The sequence below is a fragment of the Petaurus breviceps genome, unplaced genomic scaffold (assembly GCF_028583685.1).
Source record: "Petaurus breviceps papuanus isolate PSGF00001 unplaced genomic scaffold, PetGlider_PUasm1.0 188, whole genome shotgun sequence".
Classification (NCBI taxonomy): domain Eukaryota; kingdom Metazoa; phylum Chordata; class Mammalia; order Diprotodontia; family Petauridae; genus Petaurus; species Petaurus breviceps.
In genome coordinates, this window is record NW_027185804.1 from 2488916 (window position 1) to 2503737 (window position 14822).

At 38.8% G+C, this 14822-nt stretch overlaps 1 protein-coding gene across 1 annotated transcript in view; it reads right to left on the reverse strand.

Moving 5' to 3' along the window:
• Nucleotides 1-14822, reverse strand: part of PDE3B (phosphodiesterase 3B) — a 163423-nt gene that overhangs the window by 33682 nt on the left and 114919 nt on the right. The window contains exons 5-10 of the mRNA XM_069091150.1: nucleotides 13239-13330; nucleotides 11806-11998; nucleotides 9494-9570; nucleotides 7340-7671; nucleotides 6582-6719; nucleotides 930-1041 (exon numbers count right to left, since the gene is read on the reverse strand). Of these exons, the coding sequence (XP_068947251.1) occupies nucleotides 930-1041; nucleotides 6582-6719; nucleotides 7340-7671; nucleotides 9494-9570; nucleotides 11806-11998; nucleotides 13239-13330 (944 nt within the window). The remainder of the gene's footprint in view (nucleotides 1-929; nucleotides 1042-6581; nucleotides 6720-7339; nucleotides 7672-9493; nucleotides 9571-11805; nucleotides 11999-13238; nucleotides 13331-14822) is intronic.

Genomic DNA, 14822 nt, shown 5'->3' on the forward strand with positions numbered 1-14822 from the left:
TGTGACCATAATTTCTATGACCATCAGTTTGCTCATCTGTAAAATGGGGATGATTCTGTCTCTAATATTTGCCTCGCAGGGTTGTGGTTAGAAAAGTGCTTTGTAAATTCTCCCCTTCTATATTCAGCCCCCAAAGTCTTAGTCCAGCTCTGAGCTACGATGACGTCTCAGTCTGACATGGGTGTCTGACGAGGATCAACAGGATAACCCATGCAAAGTGCTACGTGTAGATATCGATAAATGTAAATATCATGTTTACCCACAGAACAGCCAGGGAGAGATTTTCAAAGTTTCCATATGTAGTCTTATTTTTTCCCTAACTAATAAACAAAAGATTCACTAATTTTCCCAGGTAAATTCTTAGCTTTACAAGATGTCTTCTACACGTGGGAATTATGACAGATTATTTTATCTGTCCAACATAAAAGTATGTAGTGCCTTCATCCCCACAGTGCATAAGCAGGCCAGAAATCTGCGTGTAGACAGACTGTGGAAGAATATCAGACTTATGTTCAAAGAAGACTGACTTCAATTCCTAGAACATTAAAAATTTCTCACAATACAAAAACGAAAGCTATAGTTATTTCAAGGAATTTGAGGAAAGAGGCCTAGTGGTCTGTTCTATTTATTAAAAAGAAAGATGACACACTTAGATATATTTACTGTCATACTATGATGCCCATATTTTCCAATTTTAACCTGTCAGAAAAACAAATGAGGAAGCACATACTCTCCTCAAAATCATTCTTTAGAGAGACATCCTGGCGCATTCAGAAATGTTGAAGAAAAAACCTTCTTTTAAAAATAATTAAGTTGAGCATTTTCAGAACTACTACAATTGTCTGAAGCAGCTAACCATTTCAGAATGAGTACTTTCCCTTTATGACTCAATGACATTGCAGTCTTATTACATACTGGTTTATACTTACAAGGAACATCCCGGTAGCCATTTTCTAAGGCATGGAAGTAGCTCACAAATTCTGGAACGGGAATTTTGAACATGTCCATCAAACCAGTGTCTTGAAACAAGGTATACATAGTCTAAGAATAAATTCAAACAATTTTTATTATAAGGATCAGAATTCCTATACTTTATAACCAGGTATGGTCCATTTAAAGACATGTCACTTTTTAGTTTTGTAGTCACTTAGAAATAGAAATATTACCCTGTTTATTAGATCATTAAATTGAGTTAATACCTCACTAAAACCTCCCCTTCCCCAATCTGTCATCTTAGAAGACTACTAAAATTATTTTTAAAAATTATAGGGCACCATCTACAAAGAAATTGGGAATATATAAATCCTAAGTCACTCTTTGAGTTGGATGGGAACCTACCAATCAACCAGTCCAATTTCTTTATTTTACAAATGAGGAAACCGAGAGAATACAGAACTTGTCTGGGGTCATACAACTACTTGGCTAGTGGCAAAGTCACTTGATATAGCCTTGAATGACAACATAAACTGCAATAATGAATATGTCATATAAACTGGAGAAAAGAGATAGGCAGGTTTTGGAGGGATGCAAACCATTCGAAAGAATTTAGCTTGATCATCTAAACAGAAAAGGCCAAGTGGATGAAGAAGTTCTACTGTTCAGATCACGACATGTACTTGTATGGCCAACAGAGAGAGCTTATAAGTCAATGTGTTTATCAGTGCACAGATCAGGAAGAGGGACAAGGTGGACCCAAAGTTGAGCAAGAGAAGAATGAAGTGTATTGCTTTTGGAAAACTGAAAAGCTCTTTCAAGGGGCCCACGCTTTCTCTAAAAACAAAGACCCATCTTTCTAACACTAAGTGAGACCATATGGCAGCAAGAAATGAAATATGACAGCCTTGAAAAAATTGAGACAATTAACTAGAAGCAATGAGAAATGTATGGAACTTTGAGGAAGAAGAAGATGAATGGTTTTATCAAGGAAATGTATGATTAGAAAAGAAGATGGGGTAGCTACCTGAGCAGTCAGGGTATCTTCAGGAGAAAGTGAAAAGGGCCTTCCACATGTTGGGTGGACCCACTTTGTTAAACTTCCAGGAGGACACAGAGAAGGGTTCCACAGGAAGGGCACACACAGATAGGTTAGAATTTGCATCACTGGGACACATCAAAACTGATGATATCACAGATCCATAGGAGTTCCCAGTGAAGAAACTCATGCTAACAATGTACATCAGATCTTATCGGAAAGAATTTCCTAGAGCACTGTCACTGTCAATGTCACTGTTACCTAACTTGTCTAAGACCACCCTACCCAGTATATGTCTGAGAAGGGAGTTGAATCCACCTGCTCTTGAGGTTAAGTATTTATCCAATATGTATATTATCTCTTTCTAGAAAGATAGGTAAAAGAATTTTGAAAATTAGAAAATTCCCTGTCTCTCAACACAATCAATCTATCTATATCTATCTATATTTAACAAGTAAAACTAAATTAGCCTTTGGCCAGCTTTTCAAAAGACATTTCATCTCTTGAATGAGACCAAGGGGAAAATTTCTGAAATGCAATATTTGTAAATGTTAATGATTCCATCAAAATGTTAAAAAAAAATGGGAGAGGGAGGAGAGAAATTAACTAAATATCTCATTCACTGGATTTGGATTTCTTTTTCTTTTATTTATTTATTTTTTAAGAATAATGTACTTAGTTTTACCTGCAATTACTTTGGATTATACTTTCAAACAAATTCATATGAAGTTTACAAAATGTTTCAATAGGTGGGAAAAGGCACATAAAACAGAATAAATTAATAATCTGGACTTGAACTAAAGAAGGAACCCACTATGATGGAAAAATTACTAGACAAAGAACCAAGAGACCCTGGTTCTTAGGTAGGCTCTGCCACTAAACAGATGCCTGAACTCTGGCAAAGTTCAATGTCCCCCCTCTGTAGAATGAGCAGGTAGGACAGATGACCGACCATTAAGGTGTTCTTCTAAGTCTAACAATCTATGATTATTATGTCTATCTACTCAAGAACAACAATATCAAGGTAGAAGAGGAGGCCTTTGAATGTTTTGAATTTCTCATCACTGGAGGTTTTCAAGTGGAGGCTGGAAAGATTCAATATTGGGGACATTCAAAGAGGGTTCCTGCTTCTGGTATGGGTTTAAATTAGATGTTCTCTGTGGTCCCTGCCTAAGGGACCAATATTCTAAGGAGCAATATACTCTGGTACAATGATATCCTTTAAGACATGCAATGGTACTGCTTAAAATCTAGGAGAATGAAACTTAGGTTTGATACCCTTATAATCTTTTTGTTTTAATCAATAAAATCATAAAGAAACAGAAATTATTACTATTTTTTAAAGCAAGTGGGGTTAAGTAACTTGCTTAAGCTTACACAGCCAGTTATTTCTGGGTGTGGTACTAAGTATCAGAGCCTGGATTCGATCCCAGGTCATCCTGTCTCTGGGGCCAGTGCTCTTACTCACTGTGCCACCTGGCCGCCCTAAGCAATTGGGGTTAAGTAACTTGCTCAAGGTTACATGGCTGGGTATTTCTGGGTGGGTGCTAAGTGTCTGAGCCCGGATTCGATCCCCAGGTCATCCTGACACTGGGGCCAGTGATCTTACTCACTGTGCTACCTGACTGCCCCGACAGAAATTATTTTTAAAAATAAAAAATTCCCAGATGAGGAAGATGAACATCAATTACTAAAAGCAGATAAAAATTATTCAGTATTTCCACTTCTCTTGTATTCTATATTTACTTTGTGTATCTACATTGCGTTTTAAATGAACATGGAAATTTTTCTATTTTATCTTGGTGGTGTCAGTGAGTTATATTATGACACATGAAAAATGACAGGACAAAATGGTTATCTGCTAGAGCAGTGTGACAGAAGATGCCTTTTTAGATTTTGTTGCACTTCCTGAGAATAGAGATAAAAATGAAGTACAAAAATCATTCTCTCACAGATAACCGGCTTCTGTTAAAATAAAATAACATCTAAAGTTTCCTATTCAATACCAATCAACAGAGATACCTACAAGATGCCTGGCAATGACAGCAGTCAGCACGCACACGGCCCCCAATAAGTGCTAGGCGCTCCTCCATTTGCTTTACAAATATATCATCTCTCCTGATCCTCCCAACAACCTTGGCAGGTAAGTGCTATAATTATCTCCATTTTACAGATGAGGAAAATAGGTAAACAGGTTAAGCAACTTGCCCAGGCCCAAGGTACAGGGCCTGAGTGAGTGTAAGTGTCTGAGGCCAGATTTGAACTCACCTTCCTGCCTATATATTTACAAGGCCCAGTATATTTTATGCACCAGAAGCACTTGTAAATAACTACTAATGACCAAAATGAATTGAAACAGTATTAATACCAGACTCAATTTACACAAAATTTAAATCTTCTAAATTGCATGTCTATATGGAAATAGCTAATTTAAACAAATCCTCATTCCTAACAACTTTAAATTCCCAGGCATTAGCACAGCTCATCAACGAGCATTGAGCCAATTATGTCAGACATACTTTGCATTTGCATCCTATTATTTACACATGAGATTATTGTTACCTTTTCTGAATTAGAGCTGTACTGGACAATCTTAGAAAAATATTTTTAATATTTAATATTTTAATAATTTAATAAGTTAGCAAAAATGTTTTAATACTTAAAAGACTTCTAAATTGTCTTCTGATGTAGCATCACACTGCTCTATCCTGTGACCTGTCCAGTCCAACACATTTCTTAATGACCTATGGCTAGTGCACACAGATCTCAGTGTCTCCCCCTCCTATAGCCTGTGAAGCTTGATCAGATCTAACTTCTTCCTCTTTTCTCTCCTGCTGCTCAGCACAATACATTAAGTACAGCAGGAACTTAGCAATGACTGAGTGAAAGAATGACACAGAAGAATCTACACAAGACATGCTTAGAACATTTTCAGATGACAAAAAGGTGGAAGGGATGTTTAATACAATACAGAGAGTAGAATAAAGATTTAGAATGTCTGAAACAGGCTAAAATCTGGGCTGAAGCTAATAAGATAAAATTTAACATCAATAAAGTCACAAAATCACAACATTTTAGAGTTGGAAGGGACTTCAGTGGCCACCAATTCCAACTACCACCCGAAAGGGGATCTCACTACAACACATCAGTGGCCACTCAGCCTCGGACTGAAGAATTCCAAGAGGAGGAAGCCCACTGCTTCCAGACATAGGCCACTCTACTTGAGTTTTTCCCTGACACGAAGTCACAATTTGCCACCAAGTCATCAATACATTACAACCAGTTGTTGCTCAGCCTTCCTAGATCCCATGAAGTTGAATCCCCCTGCAGTATTATGTTTTGAGAAACTAGTTTCAGATATTAATCAGTATATACCTGGCCACTCTAACTCTACTCAAAAGCAAGGGAAAGGGCAGAGGGAAGATGGGGTCATGTGCTCACTCTCCCAGAAGAGTTGAAAAAAAAAATAGTTTCTAATGTTCTCAAGCACATCAGAATAAAAGCAAGCATCAAAGAAGGCTGTTGTAGCAAAAGGGCTCAGAAGCCTAAGAGCTCACTCTCCCTCTTCCCCTCCCCATCTTCTTCTCCCCCCCTCTCTCTCCCTCCTTTCCCTTCCCCTCCTCTCTCTCCATCTCCCCCCCACCTCCCCCCAGGGGCTTATCCATGTTTACAGGAGGCAGTCAGACGTAGTAAAAAGAGTCTAAAACTGAACCAAGGATGTCATGTTCTAACAGTGTAACCTTGGGCAACTTCCCTCATCTTGCTGGTCCTCTGTTTCCCATTTGAAGGCAAACCCAACATTTAGGTTTTAAAAATTCAATGGCACAAATATAAACCAGGGGAGGATTTGGTTTAACAGTAGCTGATAGGGTAAAGATCTGGGGACTTTAGCTGAACACAAGCTTGGTATAAGACAACAGTTTAGTAGAACTACTAATAAAAAGTTACCACAAACTTGGGCTGCACTGATATAATGTTCAGACAACAGAAAGCCATAGCCCCACCATATTGTGTGGAACAGCTCATATATGGAGAACCATGTCTAATTCTGAGTAGTGCATTTCAGGTAGAACATTGATAAACTGAACTGGGGCAGTCAGAAGGGACCAGGAAGCTATGGGAACAACAGTTTAAAGATTAGGACTATTTGGCCTAAGGTAAAGTCCATAGGGAGATACAACAGCTTAAAGGGCTGTTATTTAATTCTTTTGAAAAAATGATTTATTGACACATTTTATTCTTTATAATATAGTCTCTTTATCTCCTCACCCTCTAACACACAGAACTCTTCAAATATAGTGACTTTATCTGACAACATATCAAACTACGACTCCCCATCCACATGAGGGCTATTATTTAGAAAAAGGAGATGGGCGGGTTGCTCTGTCTCACTCTGGAGGACAGAACTTGAACCAATGGGTAGAAGTTATATGGAAGGCCTATTTCTGCTCAAAATGGAAGGAACTCCCTCATGGGGTCACTGAAGCTATTCACATGGAAGCCTGTGATCAAAGGGATGTAGGAAGTGAAGGGGAGCCTGCCCGAGGGGCCTCCCAAGGCCCCTCCAGCCCTAAGCCTCAGAGCTCTGTATACACAGAGAATAACAAACCTGGCTCAGGATCCTTCCTGATCGTCCTCCCAGCGTTTCCATGACTTCAAAAATGGGGAAATTCCAGGTGCTCATCTTCGCTATTAGTGCATCATGGTCTTCTCTTAATATCAGTTCCAGTAAGCACTTCTCATCTATCTGTGTGCAAACACACATTTATAAACCTAAGAAAACTTTAGTTTTCTATGGTAAGCGATAAATTCATCTTGATATTACAACCCCAAAGAGATGCTAAAAATCCTCAATATCACATTCTCAAACACCATCCTCACACACATCCCTTATTCTCTCTTCCTATCATTTCTTATTTTGGCAGAATAATACCCTCAAGTCACTTTAAATAAATCATACATTAGGAAATTCAAGTGATACTAGAAAGATGACCTCCCAACTCTAGGTGCCTAAAGATGAAAATAGAATATTTGAAAATAGAAAATTGAAATTAGAGCATTATTTCTATAAATGAAAAAACTTCTCATGCCAAAAATCCATTAAATGAACTCTGAAATTCATTATTTTTATTTAGGATTTATCACATATATCTTGAGATATAAAATGTAAACTAGTACATCCATATCTTTTTTTAGGGCTATTGGCTAGAAAGGAGGGTATTTTTCCCCCTTTTGTCCTATTGTATGTTGAGCTCTTCAGAGGAAAAGTGCAAACCAAAAATGGCTACAGTGAAAGCATCATGTTATTTGCACTGGCATACAACTTTTCCAAGATTCTGAAAAGCATACTCTTTAAAACAGTGTTACCTCAGCACTTTCATAATGGTACTTTGAGTTTTCACTCCGCTGTGCCCCTGATAGCATCTCTTCTTTCTCCTCTTCCTTTTCTTTTTCTTCATCTTCTTCCTCTGAGGCCTTTGGGTAGTTGCACCTGACTAGATCCTTATTTAAGTCCTCTCCTGGTTTATCAAAGGGTTCACACTGGGCCTCTTCTGAGTCCTCTTCTTTGGCTTTTCCTCCCTCCTCCTCCTCCTTCTCCTCCCTCAGTTCTTTGTCAAGTCTCTTGTCCGGCTCCCGCTCTAGCTCCTCCCCAGACTCTCTGATCGTTTCTTGGGTAATATTGGTGTTTCCCTCTTCAACTTCCAAAGAAACAGATAAAATTAGAAGTAATACATATATTTACTTAAGCCTTTATAGAAAATTTGGTTAAGAAAAAAAAATTGCTGCTGTCTTGTCATATCTTGATTTGGCCATAACTATTAGTTAGACCATATTTAGGCCACAGAGTATCACCAGAGCTCACGCAAAATTGCTGGCTGGCAGTGCTAGTTATTCAGGGGCATGAAGCTGGGTCCTTTCCAAGAGAGCCCCAGGTCTCAAAGGAATCTTTCCCACAAATAGCTTAATTTGTACATCTGAGAATGAAAAAAATGCCTAGTTTGGAAAGAATGAAAACCATTTAGTCAGTTAGTTCCTAGAAATGGAGACATTAATTTTCTAAGTGCAGTTCCAAGCACAATGTTATTCAAATTTCATTTATAAAATAAATTCAAGACTACTCAACAGCAGCCAATCCACTAAGTTGAGATGTACTTCCTTCCACCAAACTGGCTGACTTGAAATTCCTGGTCTACCTCCTATGGGAAAGAGAATCTGGATTCTGATCCACTGAGTGGTCTCAATAACTAATCATGACAATTCCATTAAGTCAACAACCATCTTCATGTTGGAGAACATAATTTTTAACATATAAAAATAAAGTCATCAGACTAGAAGAGCAGAATAAGTCAATTTTTATCTATCTAGTATAAAAATTATTTAAATTTAGAATGTCATCTATGATTTTGTCATAGAACAGCCTTCCTCATTGTGCCCAGTTTAGGATAAATCTAAAATCTATGTGCAATTCCTTAGTACATACCAGCTGAGGGCAAGGGAAAGAAGCCTACATTCCCACTGGGCAAGAGGCAAACCATTCTGGAAGTACAATTCTGGCTAGGACAACCAAGTCTGTCCTAGCTCCTCTAACAAGTACTCTATGAAAACTGTTTAAGAAAACCCCCATCATCATTATTATAGAAGTACGAATACTCATTTTTCTAATCATATTACACTGTGACAATAATTATAAATGAAATTTCTGGTTTTAAAGTACAAACTATTTCATAGCTATAAAATAAATAGAATTTTTTAAAAATTTTCTCTACACCAAAAAATAAAAATATTCAAAAAACTCATGCCTATGTACACTCAAAACACATATAAAGGCCCCAAAATCAATGTAAGTATGACTAATTCAAATATTTAATACTGCTATTAGTAGTGATAATGTTACCTTGAATTTGCACAGGTTTTTTTTACAATCTATAATTCACATCCTCTATATTTTCATTCTAAAAATCATGTGAAGCAAGTAAGACATAGCTGTTGCAGAAGGGGAAACTAAAATACAAAGAAGTTAAATGAGTTGCCTGGAGTTGACTATCTAGTTAGTGACAGAACTTGGCTTAGAACCCAGTTCTCCAGATTTCCCAAGCACTTATACCACCATGTCTTCTCCTTACCTTGCTACTGAATCTAACTCTGGATGGATTCTGAGAACCAGCAGTGGAAAGGATTTATTTCTTACAGAATGATGATCCATGGAGACACTTTGTTCATGGGTTCTCCCTCACAGTTGGTAACTTACTAGGCCTGTATGTAGTTTCCTCTAACATATCTAATGTCCTTATTTGATTACACCTTGCCTAATGATGACAAAGTCTTGTTCTATGCAATGTTACAGGGCACTTTCCATTTGCTGATTGATCAGCAACAACAAAAAAGAATTTTAAAATTCTAGCATGATACTTATGTACTTGCAAGACACACTAACAAATCATTTCTTCATTTAATTTTAGATCAACTGAAAAACAAATACAATTAATCACTATTAAGTGTACATATCTTTTGAAATCTCACCTGGTTTTCCAACCTGGTCATCTGTATCATATTCAGATTCATGTATTGAAACATGCTTCAGTACCTCACGTCCACAACTTAAGAAATAAATTAGATAAAGGTATATCATAAGGCTATTTCTCTTATTTTTGTCTAAAATGTTTACTTTCCCACCTAAACCCAGTGAAAAATTCATCTACAGCCATCATCTCCTTAAACCCAGGAGGTTTTCTTGTAGAAATCATTATAATAATGCTTCCCACTTCTGGGTAACTAGAAGTGTTTTTGATGTGGTATTTCATTTGATGTCAGTGACTCTGGGGGAAGGGGGAAAGGAGAACAAGAATTTATGTAGTTGTCTAAAAAGTGCTAGGCACTGTGTAAAGTGCTGTTACAAACATTATCTCTTTTGGTCCTCACAACAACCCTGGGAGGTAGGTACTATTATTATCCTCATTTAATAGCTGAGGAAACAAAGGCAGACAGAAGAGAACGGACTTGCCCAGGGTCACACAGTTTTAAAGTGTCTGAGGCTAGATTTGAACTCAGGTCTTCTTGATTCCAGGCCCACCACTCTATCCATTGCACCACCTAGCTGCCTCAACCTTCCTCCTGAGAAGGAGGCAATGTAAGTATTTTATACACAGAAGGAAACTGAGGCTCAGAGAGATTCGATTACCTGCCTCAATAGGTAATTGAACTCAAAAGGTGGTTCCCAACTCAATCTCAGAGCTTTTTGTGCACAACACTGCTAGGGTTAAAATGGGGCATGAGGCAAACTGATTAATATAGCGATGAATGAGTGACAGCCCAACTGAGGAAACAGATGTGCTTTGAAATAAGATTATTTCTGGAGTGATGGCAGTCTGGTGTCAGGGAGAAGGCCACACTGGACAAGCGGCCAGTGTCGGGACAAAAGGGACCAAAGCCAATGGCTATTGGTCTGCTCTGCAGGTCATCTCCACGGTGGTCTTTTCTCTCCTTCCCCAGCCATCAACTTGCTTTTGCAGATTTAGAAGAGAAACAAAATCCTCAGTCTTTTATGCATCAAACAGCCAAAGGAGCTGCAGAAAAGGAACCAAAGGGCAGCTCTGGGTCCAGCAGAAGTCATGGTTTGCAGGTCAGGATGGCCAACCCAAAGGACAAAAAGAGAGCGAAAGGGAAACAGACACGCTGAACACAGATCCCTACAGCTTTTAAAAGGTGTGTGAGGAGCTCAATCTTTTAAAGGGTGGAAATGGTGGAAAGAAGCAGCAAGCCAGGCCGGACGGCCACCACCAGCCGTGTCACCACGGACATGGCATTGAAGTCTGTGGAGTCCTCTCTGCTTTACTCTATCTCCCTCGCCGGGCTGTGGTGAAGATCAGAGAGGTTAACATGCAGGAGGCACTGCAGCCCTGAGTTACCACACATGGCCCTCAGAATCACGGTCTGCCGTTTGCTCCTTTGGCTGTTGCCTCACCCAGGGGAGTTGCAAGCCCAGAGAAAAACAAAGCCAATTGGGAAGTTGACCATAGGGCCTTGTTGTCTCCTACGGGTCATCTCTCACACTCCTCCTTAAACAAGGAAGAGGAGATGGAAGTGGAAGAAAAAAGCAGAAGTGGGAATAAAGGTTACTTTACTTGAAGCCTCCCTTTGAGGTACCTGGCTGAGGGATGGGGATGGCATTGGCTTATTCTTTCATTTCAGCAAGTGAAGAGTTTTTGAGGAGTTAAACAATATGGCAAAGGGCCAGGATTAACCACTGGAGAGCCCTACAAACTTCCAGGGGAAGGACCAGGCACCCCCTGCATTATTCTTGAAAGAGAGATAACTCTGAATGTCCAGGATTTACTAGAAGGCTAGACCTGCTCTAACCATGCAGAAACTGGATATGCCTGTTAAAAAAAAGGGCTTCCTAGGCAAGGGGGCTGGCTAACACAAAGGAAACCCCAGGGCCCAGTGAGCATCGAGGTGCTCTGATCTAAACCACTGGAGGGGCAGTTAAAGGAACCTCTGCCTGACAAACCCCTCCATTCCCCATTCAAAATTTTCCTGATATCCTGTAATGTCATTATTCACTGTTCCTAATTTTTAAATAGAAATATTTCAAAATTGTTCTTTATTTCATCCCAGAGATAGGTGCTTTCATTGGAAAATGGAGAAAGCCTATGTAATATGAATGAAATGATAGAAATTAAATACATTACATAAAGAGAACTGTCATCCTGCACACAGGATTACATCTATCTAGTCTATCATGGAATTATGATGAGGAATCAGAAAAATGTACACAAGACCAAAATGACATCTATACCTCGCTAATAAAATAAGTAAAAGTTTATGGGGCTTACCTGTGACATATATGGCTACCAGAAGTTCTAAATTGCTGAGGCAAATCTGGAGTACTTAGTGCATTCCCCAGAGATTTGTGTAAAGTAACACTTGACTTAGTAAGAAAATCAGCAGTGTCAGGAAATCCTATGGGTGACTGGTTAATTGATTCATGACTAGGTGAATTCACAGGATTCAGGTTGGGTGAAGCGCCTAAAAAAAAAATTTAATTGTGCAATTCTTTTCTTTAAAGAAGCTAAAGCATCTACAATACAGACAGAAAGGAATATGAGACTTTACTATAACATTTTTGGAATTGCAATTAGATAATTTCAACTTTTATACCGGGTGAGGTTGGGAAGAGAAGAGCTGGTGAGGGCTCCCTCCAAAAATTCACCCTCCTTCCCCCCAGCTCAACGGTGCTATCTGTTCATTCTAATATGAAAAAAGATACCAACTCTTCCAAGTCCACCAATAAAACTGAGCTGCTATGTTGATCTGCTGGATGACTATGAACATGAAAGATGGCCAGAGGGAGGGAACAGGAATGCAGAACATCCTGGGCTAGTGCTTTGCATGTTTTAAAGTTTATATAATTAACTTGTACTATGGAATAAGTAACAAAAGAAAAGTTCTGAGAACAGGGATAAAATAGGAAATCTGGAAAACCTTCCAGTTATTCTTAAATTGGGTCTTCTGAACATGGCCTCATTATTTTCTGTTTAGCCTTCTGAATTCCATAATATCAGAGGCAAACATAATTCTAACAACACCTTACAAAGTAAAATATAAAAGTCTGAACTAGTCACAATTTTCCATCATTTGCACTATGGATTCCTTCATTATCCTGGAAAATGGAAAAGTATTTTTCTTTTAAGAATGCTTCTTTAGGGGGTGGCTAGTAAATAGAGCACCGGCCCTGGAGTCAGGAGGACCTAAGTTCAAATCAGACCTCAGCCACTTAACACAAAAACTAGCCATGTGACCTTGGGCAAGACACTTAATCCCAATTGCCCTCCAAAAAGCAAAAAAGAATGCTTCTTTATATTTCAATTCAGAGAAAAATACTTGAAACTGAAAGGTTTAAGTTTAGATATCAACCATGGGAAAATAGGGTTTTTCACTCCCCCAAACTGCTATACCCAGAACTTTCTCCCCATAATTACTGTTCCATGGAATGGTGCAAGAAGAAGATGGTTATTACCTCTCTGGAGAATTCCCCTAATCCTTGTTCTTCTCCCTAGTACAGGATATTGCATTACTGAAACTGTAATCATACAACTTAGCAACTAATTCCCCACGACCAAATGAAAAGCAATATAAATTGCTGAGTCACATAGATTTTGATGCAATATAAGTTGAATAAAACAAAAAAGAGGGTCTGAAACAATTCCCCAAAGTGTCATGTTTTCTAAGGATCCCTACATTTAAATCACAAAGCCCAGTATCTTACCAGTTCTCAGAGGACTCCTATAGTCAGTCAACGTTACTGAAGATGATCTTTGCTTTGGGAATGTAAATACATTTGAATCTGGAGATTCTAGGCTAAAAGGAGAATACAAGTTAAGTACCGGTTCAGGCAGCAGTTGGACTCATGACCTCTAACACCCCTTGACACTGATTCTGCTTCTCTAAAGGTCCTCTGCCTCCTGCTCAGTCTGGGCTTCCCTATGATCTTTAGCACCCAGAGATTCAGCTTTTCTAGGACCCAACAACTTACCAAGTAAACTGACAACTAGTTAATGAAGTTAGGATATGTAAACACAGATATCGAGAGAACCACCCTATATTACCAAAGGATCCCCACTCACCTAGACACTAATAGATACCAAATGAAATATATTTGTTAACATATAAAATTAAAGTAAAAATTTATATAGCTGAAGGCAGAGGGCAAGGGAATAATCTCGGCATATACTCCACTTCAGGACTTACATAAAATCTATTATCCCACTTATTACTGATTGTCAAAAGGAGCTGTCACTATCTGTATTTGCATACTCTGTAATATTTTCGTAAATCAGTTACCTAGAAAATAGACTCTCCAGACAGTGGTCCACAAAGGATCAAAGCCACTAGACTGGAATCAGGAGATTTAGATTAGCTCTGCCAATGACCAGCTGTGTATCCTGAGAAGCCAAACGTTACAGGAGGAGGCCATAGGCTGTCAGGGGCTCGACTGATTCCTAAGTGACTGTAGGCAATCTCTTTCCTCTCTGGGAGTCGTTTCTCATATGTAAAATGAAAGTGTCATACTAAATGGGAATACTTTGTCTCTAAATCTGTATTTATGGCCCTAGGACCTTGGTCAAATCATTTTCCATCTCTGACCTGTACAAAAGGGGGTAAGGAGACAAGACTGTCTCTGAGGTCCCTCCTACTCTGAACATTTTATGATTCTGTAACTGGTAAAAGTATCACGGTTCTTCCTTGAGGATCCTGGGGTGCTTAATCACATACAGCACCTAAGATGACTCCCTAAAAAATTATGGCTTTTGTTTTTACATCATATCCATTTCCTCACATACTGCTTCCTCTATCCCATACCACATCAAGCCTTCCCTTGTAACTAAGATTAAAAAAAACAAACAGTTCAGCAAAGCCTACTGCCACATTTTCCTCAGAAGCCAAAACATGTGACATTCTAAACAGCCCCTTCTCTGAAAGTCTTCCCCAGGACCTGCTCTAGTTGGCAGAGGGCACAGCACTCAATTCAGCTTTAGAATTCTGCTCTCCTTGGGAGACAGAGTCACAAAAGATATTGTTTTTTTGGTTCTGCTACTTTACTGTACATTTATTTAGATATCTCCTGAGGTTCTGAATTCTTCGTATTCATCATTTCTTAGGACAAATATTTACAATATTCTCCACTTGATGACACCTATTTTGCTTCTAGTTCTTTGCCACCACAGGAAAATGATGCTACATTTTCACATATAGGGACCCTCTCTCTCTCTGTCTCCCTCTCTGTCTCTCTCTCTCTCTCTGTCTCTCTCTCTCTCTCTCTGTCTCTCTCTCTCTCTCTCTGTCTCTCTCT